General features: G+C 43.7%; 2 protein-coding genes across 7 annotated transcripts in view; one reads left to right on the top strand and one right to left on the bottom strand.

Moving 5' to 3' along the window:
- The window catches only part of DENND1A (DENN domain containing 1A), a 547,088-nt gene extending 529,765 nt beyond the window's left edge, over nt 1-17,323 (bottom strand). For 3 of the 6 annotated variants that reach the window (XM_050760572.1, XM_050760574.1, XM_050760579.1), the window contains exon 1: nt 17,068-17,317. In XM_050760572.1, coding sequence (XP_050616529.1) covers nt 17,068-17,084 — 17 coding nt within the window. In that variant the 5' untranslated portion in view covers nt 17,085-17,317. Of the gene's footprint in view, nt 1-17,067 lie in introns of all 6 variants that reach the window. The other 3 variants (XM_050760580.1, XM_050760581.1, XM_050760576.1) reach the window with 2 other exon arrangements.
- Nucleotides 1-22,837, top strand: part of NEK6 (NIMA related kinase 6) — a 984,684-nt gene that overhangs the window by 534,096 nt on the left and 427,751 nt on the right. The window lies entirely within an intron of this gene.

The raw sequence follows: 22,837 nt of genomic DNA, 5'->3' as shown, positions 1-22,837 counted from the left end.
GCTAAGCAGGGAGCTGGGGATTGCATCATCCCCCACCAGGCAGTAACAATAACCCCATCAATGTGGTTTCAGTGGAGACCCTGGACTTCCACACCCGCCCCCCAACCCCGGCAGTAACGACACTTCCCTTCCCATATCCACTCGGATGGTGTCAAGGAGACCTACCAGAAACTAAAGATTTTCATTACGTCCCAGTGATGAAATGGGACAAGACCACTCCCCTCCACCCCGTGGTGTCTGTTGAGTCCCCAGTGGGAGCAAGAACAAGGCATTACCCGACCCAGCCAGGGAGGTTTCCCTGGAGGCCTACTAGGGAGCCAGAACTCCCACCCTACAGTGTGATAACGGAATCCTTCACCTTGGATGTCAACGGAAGCAGAGTAGGGAACCTGAATGTACACCCCAACTTTGCAAAAGCAAGGAAGAACATCCTCCTTCCCTTCCAGAGCAGTGTCAGAGGAAGCCAGACAGAAGAGAGTTTAAAAAAAAAAAATCTTCAAAGTTCAGCAGGAAATTTTGTCAACCTAGAACTCCACACCCATACAAACTACTCAGCCCCTGTGAGAAAGCAGACATTTTTCAGATGTGCAAGAACTCACAGTTTACTTTCTATGCACTCTTTCTGCAAGGGTGCTACTGTGGCTGTCTCCTATAAGAACCTGAATATGTACTCCAGCAAACAAATTAAAGCAAAATGATCACACGGCCAGCAAATAATCAAATCAACCTTGAAAAGTGATGAGGGGATATTCCAGGGTTATAACAATAGAGCTGATTTTATAAGGATTTAACAGGAAGGTGGGAGGGAACCATCAGGGGTACAGGGAAGCCTGGATAAAACTGCAAGTGTAATTTCAAGTGTGGAAAAAATTAAGGATACAATAAAAGCAAATAATGCAAGATGGAAAAAAAGACTTAAGAAACTCTGGAAGAGGGAGAAGAAGAGAAAGGATACTGCTTTAAAAAAATCAAAATCCAGATACGGACCTTTATTTTCCAGTCTCAGGTACTTTCTGCACTGGAGGCAGCAGTGCAGACATGGTCAAGTCCAAGAACCACACCACACATAACCAGTTCCAAAATGGCACGGAAATGGCATCGATAGGCCCTGATCATAAAGATACCCTTTAAGCGGGTAGAACCTTAGTTCTTAAGGATCATGCACTTTGCCAACAAACACAAGAAGGGTCAAAAGACCCAGGCCAATAAAATGAAGACCATCAAGGCCTTTGCCAAGCTCAAGGTCTTGAAGGGCACCTGTGTTGGTCTGTTCCTGCCGTTACTATAATGAAATACCTGAGACTGGGTCATTGATAAAGACAAGAGGTTTAATTGGCTCATAGTTCTGTAGGCTCACAGTGCTGGCATCTGCTTCTGCAGATGCCTCAGGAAGTTTATAATCATGGCTGAAGGTGACAGGGAGCCAGCGTGTCACATAGTGAGAATGAAACAAGGGAGGGAGGGGGAGGAGCCACACTCTTTTAAACAACCAGATCATGAACTACTAGAGCAAGAACTCAGTCATCACCAAGGGCATGATGCCAAGCCATTCATGAGGGACCACGCCCACGATCTAATCACCTCCCACCAGGCCCCACCTCCAACACTGGGAATCACATTTCCACATGGGATTTGGAGGCAACAAACATCCAAACCATCTTAACCTCAGTCCCAAGCTCAGGAGCCATGCTGATTATGACATCATCAGATGCCAGGTTCTGCTGGCCAAAAGCTAGCACCCAGGCCAAGGCCCCCACAAAGGCTACAAAGTAGAGGTTTCCATCCTGCCAACATGAGGATGAAAGCACTTGTATGATCCCCTGGGCTGCTCTCTCTACAGGGCTAGTGTACAAATAATTTGCTGTTTTGTACAAATAAATGTAAACTTATCCATATATGATGCCACAGACATTTAGCATAATTTTCAATTCTGAATGGATTGTAGGAAAAATTACTGTGACCCTGATGTTAACATTCTCCTTCAAATGGGATGAAAATGTTGTTTTAGCACCCTACCCGATCTAGTGCAGTTAAATACTTATATTTAAATATTCATAATAGCATTCCACTTTTATAATTAACCTAAAGACAAATCATGGAAGACTTGATTCTGGTCATGGATCAAAATTTAAGTGACCATATAAATGTAAGAGCATAGCTTTGAGAAGGTAGAAGGAAGAGCTAGGGTAATACCCTTCCCCTTACAAAGTGTGAAATCAAAAGAGTGTTGAGGGTTAATGGAACAATAAAGAGGTTTAAGTTAATAACCATTATAAAAATTAAAGTAATACAAAATAGATAAAATATCAGATGAGTAGAAGAGAGAAGTACTATAAAGTTACTTATCTTTCATTTCAAGGAGTCAACAGATACTGTCTAAAGTTAATTAACAGAGAGAGATTTATCTATGGTTATAAGTTACCACCAGAAAAACTAAAAATGGGGTCAGTTAATAAGAGTTTGTCTCCAAAGAGTGGGACTGGGGAAGAATAGGGAAGAGGACTGTTGCTTATCACAGGCTCTTATGAAGTATTTGATTCATTACTATATATATTTGTAATTTTGCATGCATTTGTAACTGATAAAAATAATTTTTAAAGTTTGACAAACACACTCTCCTGATGAAGCTGTATGACAACAAGCATTCTCATGTGTGGGAATATGAATTGGCACAATCTCTATGGAGGAGTATTTGACAATATCTAGCAAAATTACATACAAAATTACCCTTTGACCCAAATTCCACTCAGAAAAATCTATCGCAATGGTATAATGGTAAAAATACAAAAAGGTGCATACACAAGACTATTCATTACTGCACCACTTGTAATAATAAAAGACTAGAAGCAACCTAAATGCCCATCAGCATGACACGGGATGAACAAACCATAGTCCATCCATCCAATGGAGTACTATTGCTGTCCCACAGAGAAATGAAGAAGATCCCTATATTCCCTATATTTTCCCAGGAGAGACCTCTTTACAGGATATATTATAAAATGAGAAAAGTTAAGGGGAGAAAAGTACACATGGAATGCTATCACTTATCTGAGGGCCTGGCAAGAGGATATGTGAATATATCTATGTATTTGCCTTTTTTAAATTTATTTTTATTATTATTTTTTTTTGAGACAGATTTTTACTCTTGTTGCCCAGGCTAGAGTGCAATGGCACAATCTCGGCTCACCGCAACCTCTGCCTCTTGGGTTCAAGCAATTCTCCTGCCTCAGCCTCCCAAGTAGCTGGGATTAACAGGCATGTGCCACCACGCCTGGCTAATTTTGCATTTGTAGTAGAGATGGGGTTTCTCCATGTTGGTCAGGCTGGTCTCGAACTCCCAACCTCAGGTGCTCTGCCCGCCTCGGCCACCCAGAGTGCTGGGATTAAAGGCATGAGCCACTGTGCCCGGTTGCCTTTTTTGTTTTAATGAAAGGACAAATGAAAATCTAAAATCAAACTCAGTACCTGTGATAGGGAGGGAACACAGCGGTAGGCAGGGATAGAAGTTAGACTTGTGAATATGCCTGTTTTGTAGCTTTGGCTTTGAAACAATATAAATATTTTAAGTAATTGTCTTAAAAATCAAATTATTTTTAAACAGTAATTCCAACAGATTAAAAGAAAAAATTATAAAAACCTAACTATGGGCTGGGCACAGTGGCTCCTGCCTGTAATCCCAGCACTTTGGGAGGCCAAAGTGGGCAGATCACTTGAGGTCAGGAGACCAGCCTGGCCAAAAAAGTGAAACCCTGTCTCTACTAAAAATACAAACATTAGCTGGGCGTGGTGTCAGTTACCTGTAGTCCCAGGTACTCAAGAGGCTGAGGCAGGAGAATCACTCAACACAGGAGGCAGAGATTGCAGTGAGCCAAAATCATGCCACCGCACTCCAGCCCGGGCAACAGAGCAAGACCCTATCTCAAAAAACAAAACAACAATAACAAAAAAAATCCTAACTTTGTATTGAGTTGGTGACATAACCACAGAGAAAAAAACTAATTCTACTGACTTTAAAACAGTAATTTGACTACAGTCCTAGTGAAATATATCCTAAGGACCAAAAGAACTGCCAAGTTTTAAAAAGCCAAAAACATAACTATTTTCAGTAATCACATTGTTGATGGTAATGTTGGTGCTGCTGTTGAGCTGTCTAGGTACTGTGGGATAAAGCAAAAGAGTAATGGTGTTGGTGTTGTTGGAAATCAAGACTTTTATATATGTATGGGAGATTCCAATGTAAAGGTGATGAGGTTAAATAAAACTGCTATAGTCTAGAACTGGAAAAAGCAATGTGAACACATAATGCAATTTACCTTTAAAAATACACACACATATTTCCAAATTCTGACCCCTGGAGAATCCTAGAAATTATGACTGACCTGGTAGCAAACCCACCCCATCTCCAAAAGTCCTAAATCCCAGGCTGTGATTTCTAATACTATTTCCCACCAAAAGGAACCAGGACTCCTTAGAGAAACACTGGGTCTGGAGCAGGAAACACAGAAGATGAGCCTGGAACACTTTGTCATACAAAAAGGCAAGGGAGCTATTAGAAACTACTGGGATCCTGGCCGGGCACGGTGGCTTATGCCTGTAACCCCAGCACTTTGGGAGGCTGAGGCAGGCAGATCACGAGGTCAGGAGATCAAGACCATCCTGGCTAACACGGTGAAACCCCGTCTCTACTAAAAATACAAAAAAAAAAAATTAGCCGGGCATGATGGCGGGCCCCTGTAGTCCCTGCTACTCGGGAGGCTGAGGCAGGAAAATGGTGTGAACCTGGGAGGCAGAGCTTGTAGTGAGCAGAGATGGTGCCACTGCACTCCAGCCTGGTCAACAGGATGAGACTCTGTCTCAAAAAAATAAATAAAACGAAAGAAAAGAAACTACTGGGATCCTGTCAAAAGGACTTCAGAGTTCACTTGAAATTCCCACTGGACAGGCCAGGTGCTTGTGGCTCACACCTGTAATTTCAGCACTTCGGGAAGCCAAGGCAGGCAGATCATGAGGTCAGGAGATCGAGACCATCCTGGCTAACACGGTGAAACCCCATCTCTACTAAAAATACAAAAAATTAGCCAGGCGTGGTGGCGGGCCCCTGTAGTCCCAGCTACTTGGGAGGCTGAGGCAGGTGAATGGTGCGAACCCGGGAGGAGGAGCTTGCAGTGAGACGAGATCGCGCCACTGCACTCCAGCCTGGGCGACAGAGCAAGACTCCATCTCAAAAAAAAAAAAGAAAAGAAAAGAAATTCCCACTGGACAAAGATAAGACTAATTAAACATGAGTGAGGGCAATAACTATAGCAGACTGAAATATAGCAAATAAGTTTAAATGCATCCATTTAAAGTGACACTCCCCTCTCTCAAAAATTAGTTACCTTTGGAAAATGTTTAAAAAATTAATAAAATCAAGCATTTACCCTGCCTTTCCTATATGAACTGTATCTCAGAGCAACCAAATGGTTGATATGGACAAGGTTTCTTTTTACAAGTATCCCAGCTAGTATGAAGAAGAAGTGATAGAAACAAAATATCACCATTTTATAACCTCTAATTAATGAACAGATCAAAGACAGATAATCAGACATAATGTACCTCCTGATGGAAGTACCTATCACCACTTTTAAAATATTATTGCCAAGAAAGTGAACTTGAATCTCATCAAGTCATTTAATCCAACTACCAATATATAGGAAATAAAGGGGACAGAGGAATACATTAAACCTTAAGGATGCAATAGAAATCATATAGAACAAATAATCTACTTCTTCAAAAAATCAACAGCATGGGGGAAAAAGACAGCAAATATCAACCAGTTGCAATGTATGAACTTTGCTGATTCAAACGAATCCACTGTTTTTTTTAAATTTGATATAACTGAAAAACTTTGAGCACTGACTGGATATTTAATAACATTAAAATTTTTTGACCAGGGGCAGTGGCTCATGCCTGTAATCCCAGCACTTTGGGAGGCCTAGGCAGGTGGATTGCTTGGGGTCAGAAATTTGAAACCAGCCTGACCAACATGGTGAAACCCTGTCTCTACTAAAAATACAAAAATTAGCTGGGCATGGTGGTGCACACCTGTAATCCCAGCTACTGGGGAGGTTGAGGCAGGAGACTCGCTTGAACCCAGGAGGCAGAGATTGCAGTGAGCCGAGATCACACCACTGCACTCCAGCCTGGGCAACAAAGTACAACTTCAACTAAAAAAAAAAAAAAAAAAAAAAAAATTTTTTGGTTAACTTTTTAGGTGTGAGAATGTTACATTTTTTAAAGAGAAAATCTATCTTTTAGAGACACATATGGAAGTATTTAAGAATGATATGACATCTGGGGCCTGGAATGGTGTGGCTCACACCTGTAATCCCAGCACTTTGGGAGGTAGAGACGGGCAGATCACTTGAGGTCAGGTGTTTGAGAGCAGCCTGGCCAAAATGGTGAAATACTATCTCTACTAAAAATACAAAAATTAGCCAGGCATGGTGGCGCACACCTGTAATCCCAGCTACTGGGGAGGCTGAGGCACGAGAATCACTTGAACCTGGGAGGTGGAGGTTGCTGTGTGCCAAGATTGCACCACTGCACTCCAGCCTGGGCAACAGAGTGAGACTCTGTCTCAAAAAAAAAAAAAAAAAAGATGATATGACAACATCTGGGATTTGCTTCAAAATAATCCAGGACTGGAGAGCAGGGGAGGGAGTTACAGTCAGTCATCTATAAATAAAACTAGATAAAACATAAATTAAGTGTTGAAACTGGTTGATGGGAATTTGGGGGCTCATTATACTATTCTACTTTTATAGATGTTTAAAATTTTCCAAAATAAAGTTTAAAAATAGGTTCAACTACCAAGAAAAAAAGGAATAAAAAATCACTTTAAGGCCAGGCACGGTGGCTCAAGCCTATAATCCCAGCACTTTGGGAGGCCAAGGCGGGCAGATTACTGCCAGGAGTAATCTGCAGTCAGGAGTTTGAGACCAGCCTGGCCAACCTGCAAAACCCGTCTGTACTAAAAGTATGAAAAATTAGCCGGGCATGGTGGCAGGTGCCTGTAATCCCAGCTACTCAGGAGGCTGAAGCAGAGGAAGCTTGAACCCAGGAGGTAGAAATTGCAGTGAGCCAAGATCGTGCCACTGCACTCCAGCCTGGGCAACAAGAGCAAGGCTCCGTCACAAAAAAAAAAAAAAAAAAAAAAAAAAAAAAAAAAAAAAATCACTTTAAAAAGACTGAACAGCAGTCCTTGGCCGGGCACAGTGGCTCACGCCTGTAATCCCAGCACTTTGGAAGGTCGAGGTGGGTGGATCACAAGGTCAACAGTTGGAGACCAGCCTGGCCAATATGGTGAAATCCCATCTCTACTAAAAATACAAAAAATTTAGCCAGGCGTGGTGGCACATGCCTGTAATCCCAGCTACTCGGGAGGCTGAGGCAGGAGAATTGCTTGACTCCAGGAGGCAGAGGTTGCAGTGGCCGAGATCGCGCCACTGCACTCCAGCCTGGGTGACAGAGCAAGACTCCATCTCAAAAAAAAAGAAAAAAAAAATGTTAAAAAGACTGAAAAGTAGTACCAGTTAAACAGAGATAAATATAAATTATTTGTATAAATATTTTATAAAACTGAATAGATTTCTAATATTTATGATAAAGGGAACATTAAGTGGTTTTGTTTTTTACTTCAAGACAGGGTCTTGCTCTGTTGCCCAAGCTAGAGTGCAGTAGCGCAGTTTCAGCTCACTGCAACCTCCCCCTCCCAGGTTCAAGCAGTTCTCACACCTCAGCCTCCCAAGTAGCTGGGACTACAGGCGTGCGCCACCATGCCTGGCTAATTTTTGTAATTTTTTTTTTTTTTTTAAGTAGAGATGGCGTTTCGCCATGTTGGCCCAACTGATCTCGAACTCCTGACCTCAAATGATCTGACTGCTTCAGCCTCCAAAGTGCTGAGATTACAGGCGTGAGCCACCGGACCTGGCTGGGGGCATAAGTGTTCTTAAATGTTATAATTCTAATTGTTTGCATGCTCATCTTATCTGTCTTAGTAGACTATAGGCTTCCTTTCTTCCCAACCAGCAAGAGCAATAGCACTTTGTATATATCAGCATCTCAATCTTTCAAATAAATTCAGTGAAATACACTACACGTCATCCTAACATTCTTACTGAAAGGAAGCAAATACCTTGGTTTTTAAAAACAAAACAAAAAAAACTGTAATACTATAAAAAGGAATATACTTGCTGTCTTTTAACTTGTTTTTTAACTCCAGGTTGTTCAGACAACCATATTTTCTACTCTCCAAGCAATATTAATGATAGCTGCCATTTACTAAGCAGTCGTATCTCCACTGCGAACTAGGCACAAGATCTCTTTCAATTATGACAACAACCCTGTAGGTGAATTTATTAGCTTCCTTCCATAATTTTTTTTTAACCTGAAGCTCAGAAATTTAGAACTCAGAGAGAGAATATATAGTTCTAGGGACTCAAAACTCCAATGCTCACATACCTCTGGCTCCTCTCACACCCTGGAGTTCAAGAACTGCCTGCAGGGAGTCAGACAGCATTTTCTCTAGATTGGTTTCCTTCCTTCCATTTATTCATACAGCCTAGGCGAGATCAATGCAACACCCTCAAACCTTTCCTGTGGCTAAAGTGAATTTGAATTCACCTTTTGAAAGGTGGTTTTTCTCCCCCCATCTCTAAATCTACCATGAACAGATTTGCCTTCAGCAATTTAGTCCAGCCCACTTTAAGTCTTACTTATTTAATAAAGCACACACATTCACTATAGATCCCTCAAAGATTCCTTCCTTTCTCACTGCAGACTAAAATGCCTTATCCCCATTATAACTTTTCACTTTTCCTCAGAAAAGCAAACATTATATAACCAGTCCTCACCTTACAAATACTCCATTTGTAACATAACTCTGCCAACCTTGGCAAGTCATCTTTGATTCTTCTTTTGCCTCTTACATGTAATTTGTCACCAAGTCTTGTCATTTCTACTTAAAATCTCTCAAAGCCATCCTTTTTTTTTTTTTTTTTTTTTTTTTTTTTTTTGAGACAGGGTCTCACTCTGTCACCCAGGCTGGAATGCAGTGGCGCGATCTTGGCTCACTGCAACCTCTGTCTCCTGACCTCTATGGGAACTCAAGTGATCCTCCCATCTCAGCCTCCCAAGTAGCTGGGACCACAGATACATGCCACCACACCTGGCTGATTGTTGTATTTTTTTGTAGAGACAGAGTTTCATTATGTTGCCCATGCTGGTCTCAAATTCCTGGACTCAAGCCGTGGACTCAAGCCTGGACCTTCCTTGGCCTCCCAAAGTGCTGGCATTACAGGTATGAGCCACCACACCCGGCCCATCATTCCTTTTCTTTACACTGCCAAAACCTTGCTCTGGACCTCGATCTTCGGCAGTAAAAACTATTACACAGTTCCACAATCCAGTGGCCTCCCATTTTTTTCCATGCATTCTTCCTATCAGTAAAAAAGTGAGCAGACATTTGATAAATATCCATAAATTATAATAATGCCTTACTATACTAATACATACATTAAAAAATACAAAAACAAACTTTGAAGGTTGATATAAAAATAAATACAATTTCTAGCATACTATTCTTACATTCCAGTGTGTCATCTTGTACAAGCCAGAGATATCACTGCTCTAAACTTCTGCTGCCAGGGTAATCTACCTAAAAACCCAAATCTGATCATATTACATCCCCAGTTCAGCCCTTCAATGACATCATATCCCACTGGCACATGCCTACTTCATCAACTTCTTCTGCTATAATCTTTATCCTTATATCCTGCATTTCAGCTTTATCTTTTAACTCCCCATGACTTTTGCATACACAGTTCCCTATATCTGGAATGCCCTTGCCCTCAACAGTTACTGACTTGTACATAACAGTATCTCGAAGAGGGAAACACATTCTAAATGCCATAACCAACTTACAAATGAATTTTTGGAATGTCACCTCTCTTTTCTATAGGAACATGTATGTATTTTAACATATCTTTTCTTACTTTATTTGGCTACTTTTCAAGTCCTGACTACTTAGAAAGAATGGGTATGGATTCCAATCAAAGTAGAGAACAAAACAACTTCATTTTGTTTATTTTTCTTCCTTGTTTATCTTTCCACGCCCCCACAAAGCCCTTTTAAGCAAAAAGGATGTTACGAACCCAGAGATTAGTTCTCCCTAGGGCCAGGAAAAAGGCTGGACCTTTGCAACTGCAACCTGAACTCCAGCCAGGAACTTACACAGATTGAATAACTGAATGCAAACATACTTTCCTAGAGCAATACTCCAGGTCTTACCTTTTGTTTCAACCTTCCTATCTGCTGTACAATCCCCTCTAAGTTGACTACAATGGCTAAGAGAAGAGTGAGGGAGTAGCACCAACATATTTTCCAGAAAAGTCATGAAAATTCAAGTGGCTGACTCTGAGCACCAGTGATGGAGAGCTTGGTCTTCAAAGAGACTGTTACTCCACCACTCCAAGTCTTTCTACATTCTCCTTTGGGGACTGGGAGGATAGCACTGTGGTGGAGAAAGGGATGAGGGGAAGAGCATTAGAGGAAGGCGGCCTGGAAAGGAAGTCACATTCCAATTCTTGGTCTCATCACAAAGCAGAGAGATACGTTGGTTGTGCTATACAACAGGCCTCAAGAAGAAGCAACCTTCTTGTGCATTTTGGCAAGGGGATCCTTTAAAGAACAGTCAAAACAAACTGGAGCAGAGCTATCATAAGCCAAGACTACTCCTCTGTTCTTGAAACGAGATGGGTTTATCCTCACTTTCAAGTCATATAACTTCTACTCGTCTTCCTTTGGTAATCCCCCTCCATTCTCCAAATCTCCTCTTTCTTTCAGTTCAAGTTCCAACCTTTCTGAGAAACCTATCTCCATCTACTCTGATCTTTTCTATGTAACTCATTTGGGCCAAATCAAAACCACAATAAAATACCATTTTACACAAAGTGGTACAGCTGCTTTAGAAAACAATTTTAACAGTTTCTCAAAAGGTTACACAGAGTTACCATACGATCCAGCAATTCCACTCCCAAGTATATATCCGAGAGAAATAAAAACGTATGCCCACACAAAATGTTCATAGCAACATCATTCATAACGATGAAAAGGGGAAACCATCCAAATACCTAACAACTGACAAATGGATGAGTAAAATGTGGTATGTCCATACAATGGAATATTATTCAGCAGTAAAAAGTAATGAAACACTCATACATGCTCCAACATGGATAAATCTTGAAATCATTATGTTAAGTGAAAGAAGCCATGCATGAAGGGTTACATATTATTCTATTTATTAACATATGAAATGCCCATAATAGGCAAATCTATAGCAAGTAGATTAGTGATTGCCTAGGACTAAAGGGTTTGGAGGAATGAGCGGTATCTAACAGGTATGGGGTTTCTTTGTGCGGTGATGAAAAAGTTCTGGAATTAGTGGTAATCAGTCACCCTTGTGAATATCCTTAAAACCACTTTAAAAAGTAAATTTTAGGGCCGGGCAAAGTGGCTCATGCCTGTAATCCCAGCATTTTGGGAGGCCAAGGCAGACAGATCATCAGGAGTTTGAGAGTAGCCTGGCCAATGTGGTGAAACTAAAACCACAAAAACTAGTCAGGCATGGTGGCGGGTACCTGCAGTCCCAGCTACTTGGGAGGCTGAGGCATGAGAATCACCTGAACCCGGGAGATGGAGGTTGCAGCGAGCCGAGATCGCACCACTCTGCACTCTGCCTGGGCGACAGAGTGAAACTGTCTCAAAAAAAGTAAATATTATAGTATGTGAATCTTATATAAGATTCACATACTATAAAATTTCATATCTTAAACAGTTTTCAGATTACCACAACCCACAAGGCCCTGCCCTGCCCAGTCTCTCTCCCTCTGACCTAACCACAAGCCTCTCTGCCCCCAGTCACTACTCAAACCCACGGGCCTTCTGTCCGTTCCTGAAATATGCCTAGGGTTTTCTTGCCTCAAGGCCTTTGTGTATGCTCTATCCTTTGCCTGGAATAAAACGTCTTGCCTAGTCTCTTTAGATGACTAATACCTCCTCATCCTTTAAGTCTCAGCTCAAATGTCATCTCCACGGTGAGCCTTCCCTCGCCACTCTCTCTAAAATAGGACAGTCACTCCCATCATTCTCCCTCAGAGGCATCTCGTGTGCTTTCTTTATAGAACATCCACATAGCTTTATGTGAATTTACCTGGCTTTTTAATGTCAGGTCCACAAGACTGTATGCACCATTAGGAGTGAATCTATTATTCACCATCATAATTCCCAATGTCTAACACAATTCCTGGCATTCAAGTGTCTAATAAATGGTAATATTTTTATTTCCCTAATATGCCATGTCCTCATACGTACTGCTCCCTCTGCTGATACCCCCACCATCCCTACTGCCTCTACTCCCTCTGCTAACCACCCCTACCCATCTCTCAGCTGAAACATGATCTCCTTGGTGAAGCCTTCCTTTCCTGACCCTCCCTCCTCCCCAGAAGACAGTCTCTCCTTCACTTACTCACCTATTCATCACCAGTCGCATCTCCACCATTGCAATTAACTACACTGTATTATACTTGGGTTGTTTTTGTTTTGTTTTGTGTTTTGTTTTGTATTGGTGGGGAGGGAGTCTGGAAGGGATTGTTTTTGTTTTACATTTGTGTCCACTACTTTAGAAAGCCTTAAAGAAAAATATTTGTTCATCTTTGTGTCCCTAGTACTTAGCACACTGCCAGGCACAGTATTGCCACTAATTATGATAATAATGGCTAATATTTATTGTTTAATACGTGCTTAATAGTCTTAGTTCTATAGTAGGTAAGTAGATGAATAAATGGATAAATGTCTTGGTCACTAATCTCACAGAGGTCACAGTTTGACAGGGACAGAAGACAGGTATACAGGCTAATATAGAATAATCACCACCACAAGGCCAAATTAGTTGCCCTGCCCTGTTCCCATGCCTCCAAGTCTTAGAGTATGCTTTTCTCTGAGTCCATAAATGTCAGGTTTCTTCAAACTCACTTAGAAAACTTCCTTCGATTACTTACAGCCCACTTCCTGCACTTGGTGCCTGGAAGCAATTTCTAGGATGTCACCACAAGTAATATTAAACTGCCGCATAGTTTCCTGCTGTGTGTCTGCATTATCAGTTAAATTGCTTCATATTAACCACATTCCAGTCCACTGGGATCATTCAAACACTAAATAAGATTTAAACATACCTGTCAAAAATTGCCAGTTACCACTGCTCCTTTTATTCTTCTAGATAAATGTCTACACAGGTTTAAGATTTAGGTTTCCAGGGTGCTACCTGCATACTGATGACCTCTTTTTTTGTCCATTAGATGTTGATTTGAGGCAAGACAATGTTCCTTTATTAAAATAAACATGAGGCTGGGCGTGGTGGCTCACACTTGTAATCCCAGGACTTTGGGACACCAAGACGGGCAGATCACCTGAGGCTGGGAGTTGGAGACCAGCCTGACCAACATGGGAGAAACCCTGTCTCTACTAAAAATAGAAAATTAGCTAGGCATGATGTCTCATGCCTGTAATCCCAACTACTAGGGAAGCTGAGGCAGGAGAATGGCTTGAACCGGGGAGTGGAGGTTGCAGTGAGCTGAGATCGTGCCACTGCACTCCATCCAGTCTGGGCAACAAAAGTGAAACTCCGTCTCAAAAAAAAAAAAAAAAAAAAACTAAATACTCTAGTAAAAGGAAATGCCTGCCTAAACCAGTATAATTGGCCTTAAAAATTTATAAAATATAAAACTTTTCTTCCTCAAGGGTTTAAATTTTTTTTAACTCGATGTACACTCAACTCAGAGAACTCAGAGTCTTAATTAGAATCTTAATGTAGATCCTAAAGCATTTCTTAAATGCATTCCATGAACTCTTCTCAAACAACCACGTGCCAGGCATTGAGTTTGACACAGGGAACTCAAAGATAAATAAGACAGTCCTTGCTCTCAAGAAGTTTATGTCCAGCATGGTACAGGAGACAGACAAGAAACAAGATTCAGTACCGCGTCTGCGATAAACACAAGGGGCCATAGAAACACGGATGAAGGGCACCTGGCCTAGACTGGAACAGGAGTGGGTGGGGGTGGCAACAGGAAACTGGCATCAAGGCAGGCTTCCAGGGGATGGCATCTGATCTTAGGCCTATAAACGCTCATTCTCTCATTTGAAAAATGTGGTTAATAAACAGCATCGCCACCACTGGACAGTAGTGAGGGTTTCATGAAATGGTTCACATTAAGGATTTCCATGGTACCTGACAGAGATTGTGTTCAACCAGGCTTAAACTCTAAAGAGAAGTCTGATCAAACACTAAATTTTAACACCTGTGCCTAGCAACTCACGTGCTTTACCACTGATCACACAACAGACACCAGCTTCACAATTACACACAATATTGTTTTTAATCGACTTTTATTTTTTAATAATGAGACAATGTTAAGCCCTACTCTGCATGTTAACAGCCTAATTCCTTGGTCATTAAAATTTTCTTCTCCATTACCTTAAACATACCTTTCTCTGACATTTCTAATATACAGTAATGTTCTTAGTCTTTTGATACAGAAGGTGAAAAAAAAGGAAAAAAAAAAAAAAAAAAACAATTACTGAGTTTTTAACACGGACCTAGCATTTATATTGATACTGTGTTCATTGCTCATAATAACCCTACAACCTGGACACATTCCTCCCCATTTTACCTCAGGGAAACTGAGGTTGAAAAGGCAGTCTGTGTGAAGTTTCATAATTAGCATTAAAAAGAGCTGGAATTTGAACCTAGATCTGATTCCACCTAGTCAACTGACTTGTTGCATCAGAGATAAGCAAGAGAAAACAAAGGGAACCCCTCCCCCTTGCCCCTACCTCCAAGACTGTCCAATTCAATGGAACCTGCACACTTAGATTTCACCACAGCCAGGAGAACACCTTGAATGCCCTGCCAGGAGGGAATAGCCAGCCAGTAGTAACCAAAGCTCCGTCTTCTGCAACAACTAGAGAAGCACTTAAGTGGGTAATTTCCTGTCCATCCCCATTCTGAGCCACAGGCAGAAGTTGCATAATCAACAGTCACTATAAATCACAACTACTTTTCATAACTTCTCTCTTCATATTCTGTTTCAGTTTCACCACAAACTAACATATTTCCCAAGCCTAAGTTTTTATCACAGAGTAGTCTAGTTCCAAGATCAATAAGGCTATTCTTCATACTTAATACAAGTCCATGCCTTAGTAAATTCCCTTGTCCAAGTGCTCAGAATTAGCGATGGGTTCCACAAGACACATTTGAGAAATGTTATTTGTCCAACCTGCTACCTTGGAGAGCAACAGACATTTGACGGCTAGCCATCCGAACTTTTACTTGCTGGATTTTAATACTGGTTCTGACACTCACCGCCTCATGTCAGGCAAGTTTCTGAACTTTTCTGTAACAAGAAGGGTAAGTGTCCTCACGCATACTCTGCAACTCTAACATGGCTTCTGGAAAGTGTTTCTAAGTGCTATTGAAATCCAAGTTTACAACTCTTACTTGGAAGTAGGAGCTAAACTTGAGTGCCTCTTTAATCCCAATGGTTCACAAACGACATCTTTTTACCTCCCAAGCCTCTCAAGCTCTTGTTTGGAGCATGCTTCTAACTTTTTTCTCATTTCCACAAAAATAAAGATTTAACAGAGTGTTCATGCGACTCTTCCACTTTCACTGCCATAAGCAAACTTTTCTAGTTTCATTCAGCAGATGTCTCAAGGCTGCTGCAGCGCATCCCATACATATTTTGCAAATGGGAAGCCTAACCACACGGGGACTGCAAGGCTGGGCAAGGGTCACACTGCACGGGCATCACCTGGACATGAGATGCAATGTTTGAATAATTATTAGATTTCGCCCTTAAGGCCCTTCTCCTTTCCAACTTCCCTAGTACAATTCTCAAAATGCTGAAATAAACACATTCCACAGACTTTCCCGTAAGAGGGTTTAAAGTGTTCTAGGAAAGTTGTTTTACAGAAAAGCCTATGCTGTCAACTTTGCTTTTTAATGCCCTTAAACAATTCTATTAGTCACAGAGGAAAAAGCGAACATTTGTTAGTAATTAGAGATAAAACATCTCCAGTTCTGGGGCAAAGGAAGGGAGAGGCCACAAGAGGACCTGCCTGGGAGGGGAGATAGAGTCCAAAGCCACACACCCAAATTGGACCGCTTAAGAGTTGCACTTTCCAAAGTCAACTTCTAAGTCTACGAAGAGGGCAACAATGTTTCAGTGGATTCTGAAGTTACATGTATCAACAATTTCCCCGGAAAGCTAATCCTCCACCGGAAAGCCAACCCTCCAGGTGAATGAATGAGTGGGGGAATTCGCCAGATTGAGTTACAAAGCCTTTCCAACGATTATCAAGAGCAGGTGTTTGGTTACAACACAGAGGTATCCTCCTTCACACCCTTTGGCCCTTGCCGTGTGGAGATTTTCACAGATAAGAGGGGGGAAATAGGAGAGAGACGGGCCTTCCTCCCCGGCCATCCACACCTTAGGTCCATGAGTGTGACCCCTCCCTCTAAGAACCTCACGCGACTACTGCGGGGGCCGCAGGCCTCAAGCGGCCAGGCTGCAACCTCTCCGGACCTGCCAACTCTCAGGGGCGCCCCAAACATGCCCGTTTGGGGAGGTGCTTCCGGGGCTTTCCCACTCCCCATCCCCACAGTTGAAGGGCCATTTTCAGGGGCTCTCCGTAAACCCGGGGAGGGGGCCGCCCAGTAATCTCAGCTGTTCCGGCCCCTAGGTAAGGAGGGGACACCTGGCCCCCGGCGCCCTGCCACCCCGCGCGCACCCCGCCCCCGCGCCTCCCTGGATCGCCATGGCAACCGTCCCCCTCCCCGCGTGACGCCTGCACGCGGGGCGCCCCTCCGGTCCCGGCAACAAGTCCCCCGCGCGGCCCGCGGCCTGCAGCCCTGGCCCGGCCTCGCCGCCCCGCGCCCGGCCCGGCTCCGCCCGGCCCGGCCGCACTCACTTGATCCTGGAGCCCATGGTCCCCGGGCCTCCTCATGGGCCCGCGGGCCCCGCTCGGCGCTGCGCTGCCCGCCCGCCCGCGGCCGACCGGCCTCCCTCTGGCGCTCTCCCCGCCCCTTCCTCCCTTCCCTCAGGCTGGGGCCCGCCCGCTCGAGGCTCGCTCCCTCGCCGCCGCCGCCGCCTCCAGGGGTTAATGTACTCGCTCCAGCCCGGCGAACGCCATGGTCGCCGGCGCGCGTGCCCGGCGCGCGCCGCCCCCACCGCCTCTCACCGCCGCCCCTCCCGCCCGCGCTGCCGCCGCCGCTGCCCGCGGGGGCTGCTGGGAAGTGTAGTCCGCACGCGGGGGCGGGGCCGTGGCCGGCGGGGGCGGGGCAGGAGCGCGGTCACCCGCACGTCTCCCCGGGCGCGGGCCCCGGAGAACTGTGGCGTTCCTGCGCAGGCCCTTACACGTCTCCACCCCACTGCGTCCCGCTGGAAACCTCCACTCACAGCCGCCCTGAAGAGACCCTAATCCTCTCATGGAGACCCCTAGCCCTCCCGATGAAACCGCCACCCATCCTCCCCTTGGAGGCCTCCCACCCAACCCTTCTAACGGACAGCTAATGTCTCCCGCCTAGGCCTCCATGAAAACACGTTTTCCCTTTAACATCCCGCACTTTCCAGTAAGTTCCGTGCAGAACCTCTTCTGCATCACACCGTCCACTTCCCCATCTGAAGGCCTTTCCTCTTCCTTTCCCCTTAGAGCTTGAAGGAGACCCCACATACCTACAGGAAAGCCACTTGGGGGCTGCGTGGACCCATGTGGTGACTCAGCTCTGCCCTCCCCTTGAGGACCTCTGTCTCCCTTTATCAGCCGTTTTGGGGACTCCAACATCGAAGCCTCCTTTTACCACAAAAGTCCCTGATAGAGATTAACTCAGTGCAGATGAAAGGATTTGAGAGCCGAGATCACCAACCTGCTACCTGCCCCTGCTCCCTGCCTTGGGATTCACTTCCATGAACACCTCAATTTCATCCCCTCTAGGCCCAGAGGGACCGTAAAGGAAGCAATAATGAAAGCTACCATTAGCCACCCCTTAATGAGCGGGTGAGTGCCCTTCCTGAATCAGACACAGTATTTCCGTACATCATTAGTGCCAATCCTCACAATAATCCTGTGTTCATCTCCCTAATTTACAAAGAGGAAACTGAGCCACATTCCCAAGATCACATAACTAGTAGCGAGTGAAGCCAAGATTAGTGTCCAGACTGAATAATTCCAGACATGTGACACAGTCATGCTTTAAAGTGGCACCTTCCACAAGTCCAAAGACACTTTTAATATTAGGCATTTTTTTTTCCTTTTTTCAATTTTCTGTCCTGAAGCCATTAATCGCTTCTGCCATTTCAGTTCTTATAAATGCATGGAGTGCCTCTTCACCCTACCCCCACCCCATAGCCACTGTGTAACTAGTCCTGCGTCCTAGCTCCTGGCCAGGCTAGGAGCAAAGAAAGCAGTAAGATAAGTCGTAGAAGACTTCTTCTGTTTGAGTCACCTTCTGAATAAAGGTAGTTTCTCCCTTTTCCCTTTTGCCTGTACCTTGAGGTTGTTGAAGTCAAAGGGTAAACTTTTTAAAATTAAAACCAAAAAAAAAGTGAAAATGTCCAAACTGTCATTTTGAATTTAAAGTCTTATGCACCCAGACACCAATACCGACTTGTAAACACCCGCAGGAGCAAAGCTCTGCTAGACAGGCAGGAGCTCTGTGGTGTTTATTCACCTGTGAAACCTCTCCAAGGAACAGTTGTTATCAAGATCTTCCCTGGAATGGGCAGCCAGTTCAAAAGCTCTGAGCAGGAGACTATAAATAAGACAAAGTTATTGGTGGAAGGCAAAGCTGGCTGCTTTTCAAAGGAGGTTGTAGCCATCTTGGCCACAAAAATGTCTGGGTGCCTGCTGGGTGGCGTGTGTGTGTATGTGTGTGTGTGTGTGTGTGTGTGTTGGAGAGGGAGGTAGAAGGTGGAGATTATGTGTCTGCTCAGGTGGCCTCAGAGACAGCAGGGTGGTCTGAGGAGAGAGCACTGGACTGGGAGTGAGGAATCTTCTAATTCTGGCTTCAGCATTGACTGATAGATTTTATGCAAATGATTAGACAAGTGTATGTTTCAGTTTCCTCCTTAGTGTAGAGGGTGATGAGAAGCTTCCATCATAAGAGCGAGTGCAACATAGGAGCAAAGAGCACAGGCTTTAGAACCAGACTGCCAGGGTTTAAATCTCAGCTCTACCTCTTACTAAATATGTGACCTTGGGTGAATTATTCCTTCTCTGTGTGTCTCAGGTTCTCCGTCTGTAAAATAGAAATGATGATAATAATAGACCTATTTTAGTGAGTTGACATGAGGATTAAATGAGTTAGTGACCTTTATAAAGTATTCAAACAGTGACTATCACATATTAAGGACTCAAAAATTATAAGCAACTATTATATATAAAACACCTAGCACAGTTTGGCTTTTATTATTAAAATTAATAAGGTAACCAGTGGCCAGGCATGGTGGCTCACACCTGTAATCCCAGCACTTTGGAAGGCCAAGGCAAGTGGATCACTTGAGGAAGGAGTTCAAGACCAGCCTGACAACCAACATGGTGAAAACCCATCTCTTCTAAAAATACAAGACAATTAGCCAGGTGTGATGGCAGGCACCTGTGGTCCCAGCTATTCAAGAGGCTGAGGCAGGAGAATCGCTTGAACCCAGGAGGCAGAAGTTGTAGTGAGCCGAGATCATGCCACTGCACTCCAGCCTGAGCAACAGCGCGAGACTATCTCAAAAGAAAAGAAAAAGGCCAGGCGTGGTGGCTCACGCCTGTAATCCCAGCACTTTGGGAGTCCGAGGTGGGTGGATCACGAGGTCAGGAGATCCAGACCATCCTGGCTAACATGATGAAACCCTCTCTCTACTAAAAAAAAAATACAAAAAATTACCCGGGCATGGTGGCAGGCGCCTGTAGTCCCAGCTACCAGGGAGGCTGAGGCAGGAGAATGGCGTGAACCCGGGAGGTGGAGCTTGCAGTGAGCTGAGATTGCGCCACTGCACTCCAGCCTGGGTGACAGAGTGAGACTCCATCTCAAAAAAAAAAAAAAAAAAAGGAATAAGGTACGCCGGCTCCGTGGTTTGTTCCTGTAGTCCCAGCTACTCAGGAGGCTGAGCCCAGGAGTTTAAGACTGAGCCTAGGAGTTGGAGGCTGCGGCACACTATGGTCATGCCCGTGAATAGCCACTGCACTCCAGCCTGGGCAACATAGCGAGGCCCCATCTCTGAAATAAATAAATATATTTTGTAAAAGTGATTAACATAATAACATAATAATAAAGAGTACCGTGCTTGAATTCAGAAGACCTGAATTCTCAGCCCAACTTGTTTGTTCACATTCTGTATCAGTTAGAATTCAATTCAACTGTAAACGATAGAGAAATGAAATAAAAATTGTTGAAAAAAATAGAATTTTATTTCTCTTTCACGTAAAGTCTGGCGATTAACATTCCAGGGCTGGTGTGACAATCCTATAATTAACGGAGACCCAGAATTCTATCTTATTGCTCTCCGATTCTCCAAATAGAACTTCCACCTCATAGTCCAGGATGGCTGCTTAAACTCTTGCTATCCAATCTGCAGCCCAGCCTGCAGGAAGAAAGAAGGATCTGCCCATGTCAAACCCTGACCTTTAAGTGTACTTCCCAGGAATTACTCACACCACTTCTATTTACATCCCACTGGCCAGAAATTAGTCATGCAACCACACCTCACTAGAAAATACAGCCTTTATTTCAGACAACCAGACAATAGTGTCCACAGCTGAAAGGTAGAGAGTAGGGAATGGCATTTCCAGGAACGTAGTGGAGGATAGATATTGCAAGACACCCAGCAGGCTCAGCCATGCTTGGCTATTTGGTTTTGAGCAAGCCACAGATTTAACCAAAATAAGAGAATCAGGCCAGGTGACCTCCTTCCAAAGTCCTTTTGGGTTCTAAAGTTCTATAATTCAGTGGCTTATCGATTTTATAATTCCTTTAAACCTAGGTGAATCTGATGTCATTCAAATGAAATGAGACCTCTGTGCCAAGTACGCCCATAATCAATTGTTGGAATGTAAACCTTCTGGTGAAAAGGAAGGATTTAGGAACTTTGCCTTCTCGACTGTTGTCAAAATAGGCTAAGCAGATCTAGCAGATAAAAGTCCAACCGTAGAGGTGATACCACCTGCATTGACACTTTGATGCTCCTCAGTTTCCAAGCTTGCTCTTGCTCTTTTATACCTGTTTGTTTTTTCTGCTTGGAATTTTAGGGAGCTGTGTTTATCAGGGGAAAAACAGCAACCCCAGGGAGCTCTATTGCCCCCCAATTATACAGTGTGAAATGGCAGAACAAACGATCTGTGTGTCAGGATTCAGTGGTCTGTTGTTCCTGATACATTAAATTGTGTACATTTAAGTGGTTTTAGCTGATGGACATTTGGATTTTCTTTTTTTTTTTTTTTTTGAGTCTAGCTCTGTTACCAGGCTGGAGTGCTGTGGTGTGATCTCCACTCACTGCAGCCTCTGCCTACTGGGTTCAAGCGATTCTCTTGCCTCAGTCTCACGAGTAGCTGGGACAACAGGCATGTGCCACCACACCCAGCTAATTTTTGCATTTTTAATAGAGACAGGGTTTCACCATGTTGGCCAGGATGGTCTCGATCTCTTGACCTTGTGGGATCCGCCCCACCTCGGCTCGCTCTCCCCAAAGCGTGGGCGATTACAGGCCTCCCGGGTGAGCCACCTCCCGAGTAGCCTACAAGCCCCACAACCGCGCCCGGCTAATTTTTTGTATTTTTAGTAGAGACGGGGTTTCACCGTGGTCTCGATCTCCTGACCTTGTGATCCGCCCGCCTCGGCCTCCCAAAGTGCTGGGATTACAGGCGTGAGCCACTGCGCCCGGCCTGTTTTCTCCTTTTGGTTATTGTGACTCTGGAGCCAGATGGACCCAGGTTGCTAATTGAGTGAACTTGGAGAATGTTATTTAAATTTTCTGAGCCTTGGTTTCCTCTTCTTTAATAAGAGGATAATAATACCCACCTTACAAAGATAAAATAAAATGAAGAATGTAAGGTTCTTGCTCTATATTTGATTTTCAATGATTGGGAATATTATTCTGCTAAATTGTCCAATTGATAAAGACAGGAACCACATCAGGTTTGTACATACCTAGTTCTCAACATCTAGTACAGAGCCTAGCATGCAGACAGTGACCAGTAAATATATTTTGAAAAAAATAACTAAACAACCACAAAACCCTTATTCTGAGGCACATTCCTCAAGAATAATAAGCCACGGAACAAGATTTGGGAAGTGCTTGCTTAAATTTGAACTTAGTATATTCAGCTGGTACATTTGCTCACCTTCTATTTTTTATACATTTTTAAAAATTGTGGTAAAACGTGCATAACAGAAAGTTGACCACTGTAACCAGTTTTAAAGTGTACATTTCAATGGCATTAAGTACATTCACATTGTTATACATCCATCACCACCATCCTCCTCCAGAACTTTTTTCTTTTTTCTTTTTTTTTTTTTTTTTTTTTTTTTTTTGAGATGGAGTCTTGCTCTGTCACCCAGGCTGGAGTGCAGTGGCCGGATCTCAGCTCACTGCAAGCTCTCCCTCCCAGGTTTACGCCATTCTCCTGCCTCAGCCTCCCAAGTAGCTGGGACTACAGGCGCCCGCCACCTCGCCCGGCTAGTTTTTTGTATTTTTAG

The sequence above is a fragment of the Macaca thibetana genome, chromosome 15, assembly GCF_024542745.1.
Source record: "Macaca thibetana thibetana isolate TM-01 chromosome 15, ASM2454274v1, whole genome shotgun sequence".
Lineage (NCBI taxonomy): Eukaryota > Metazoa > Chordata > Mammalia > Primates > Cercopithecidae > Macaca > Macaca thibetana.
Note: the sequence above shows the minus strand (reverse complement) of the source record. Positions and strands in the feature narration are given on the sequence as shown.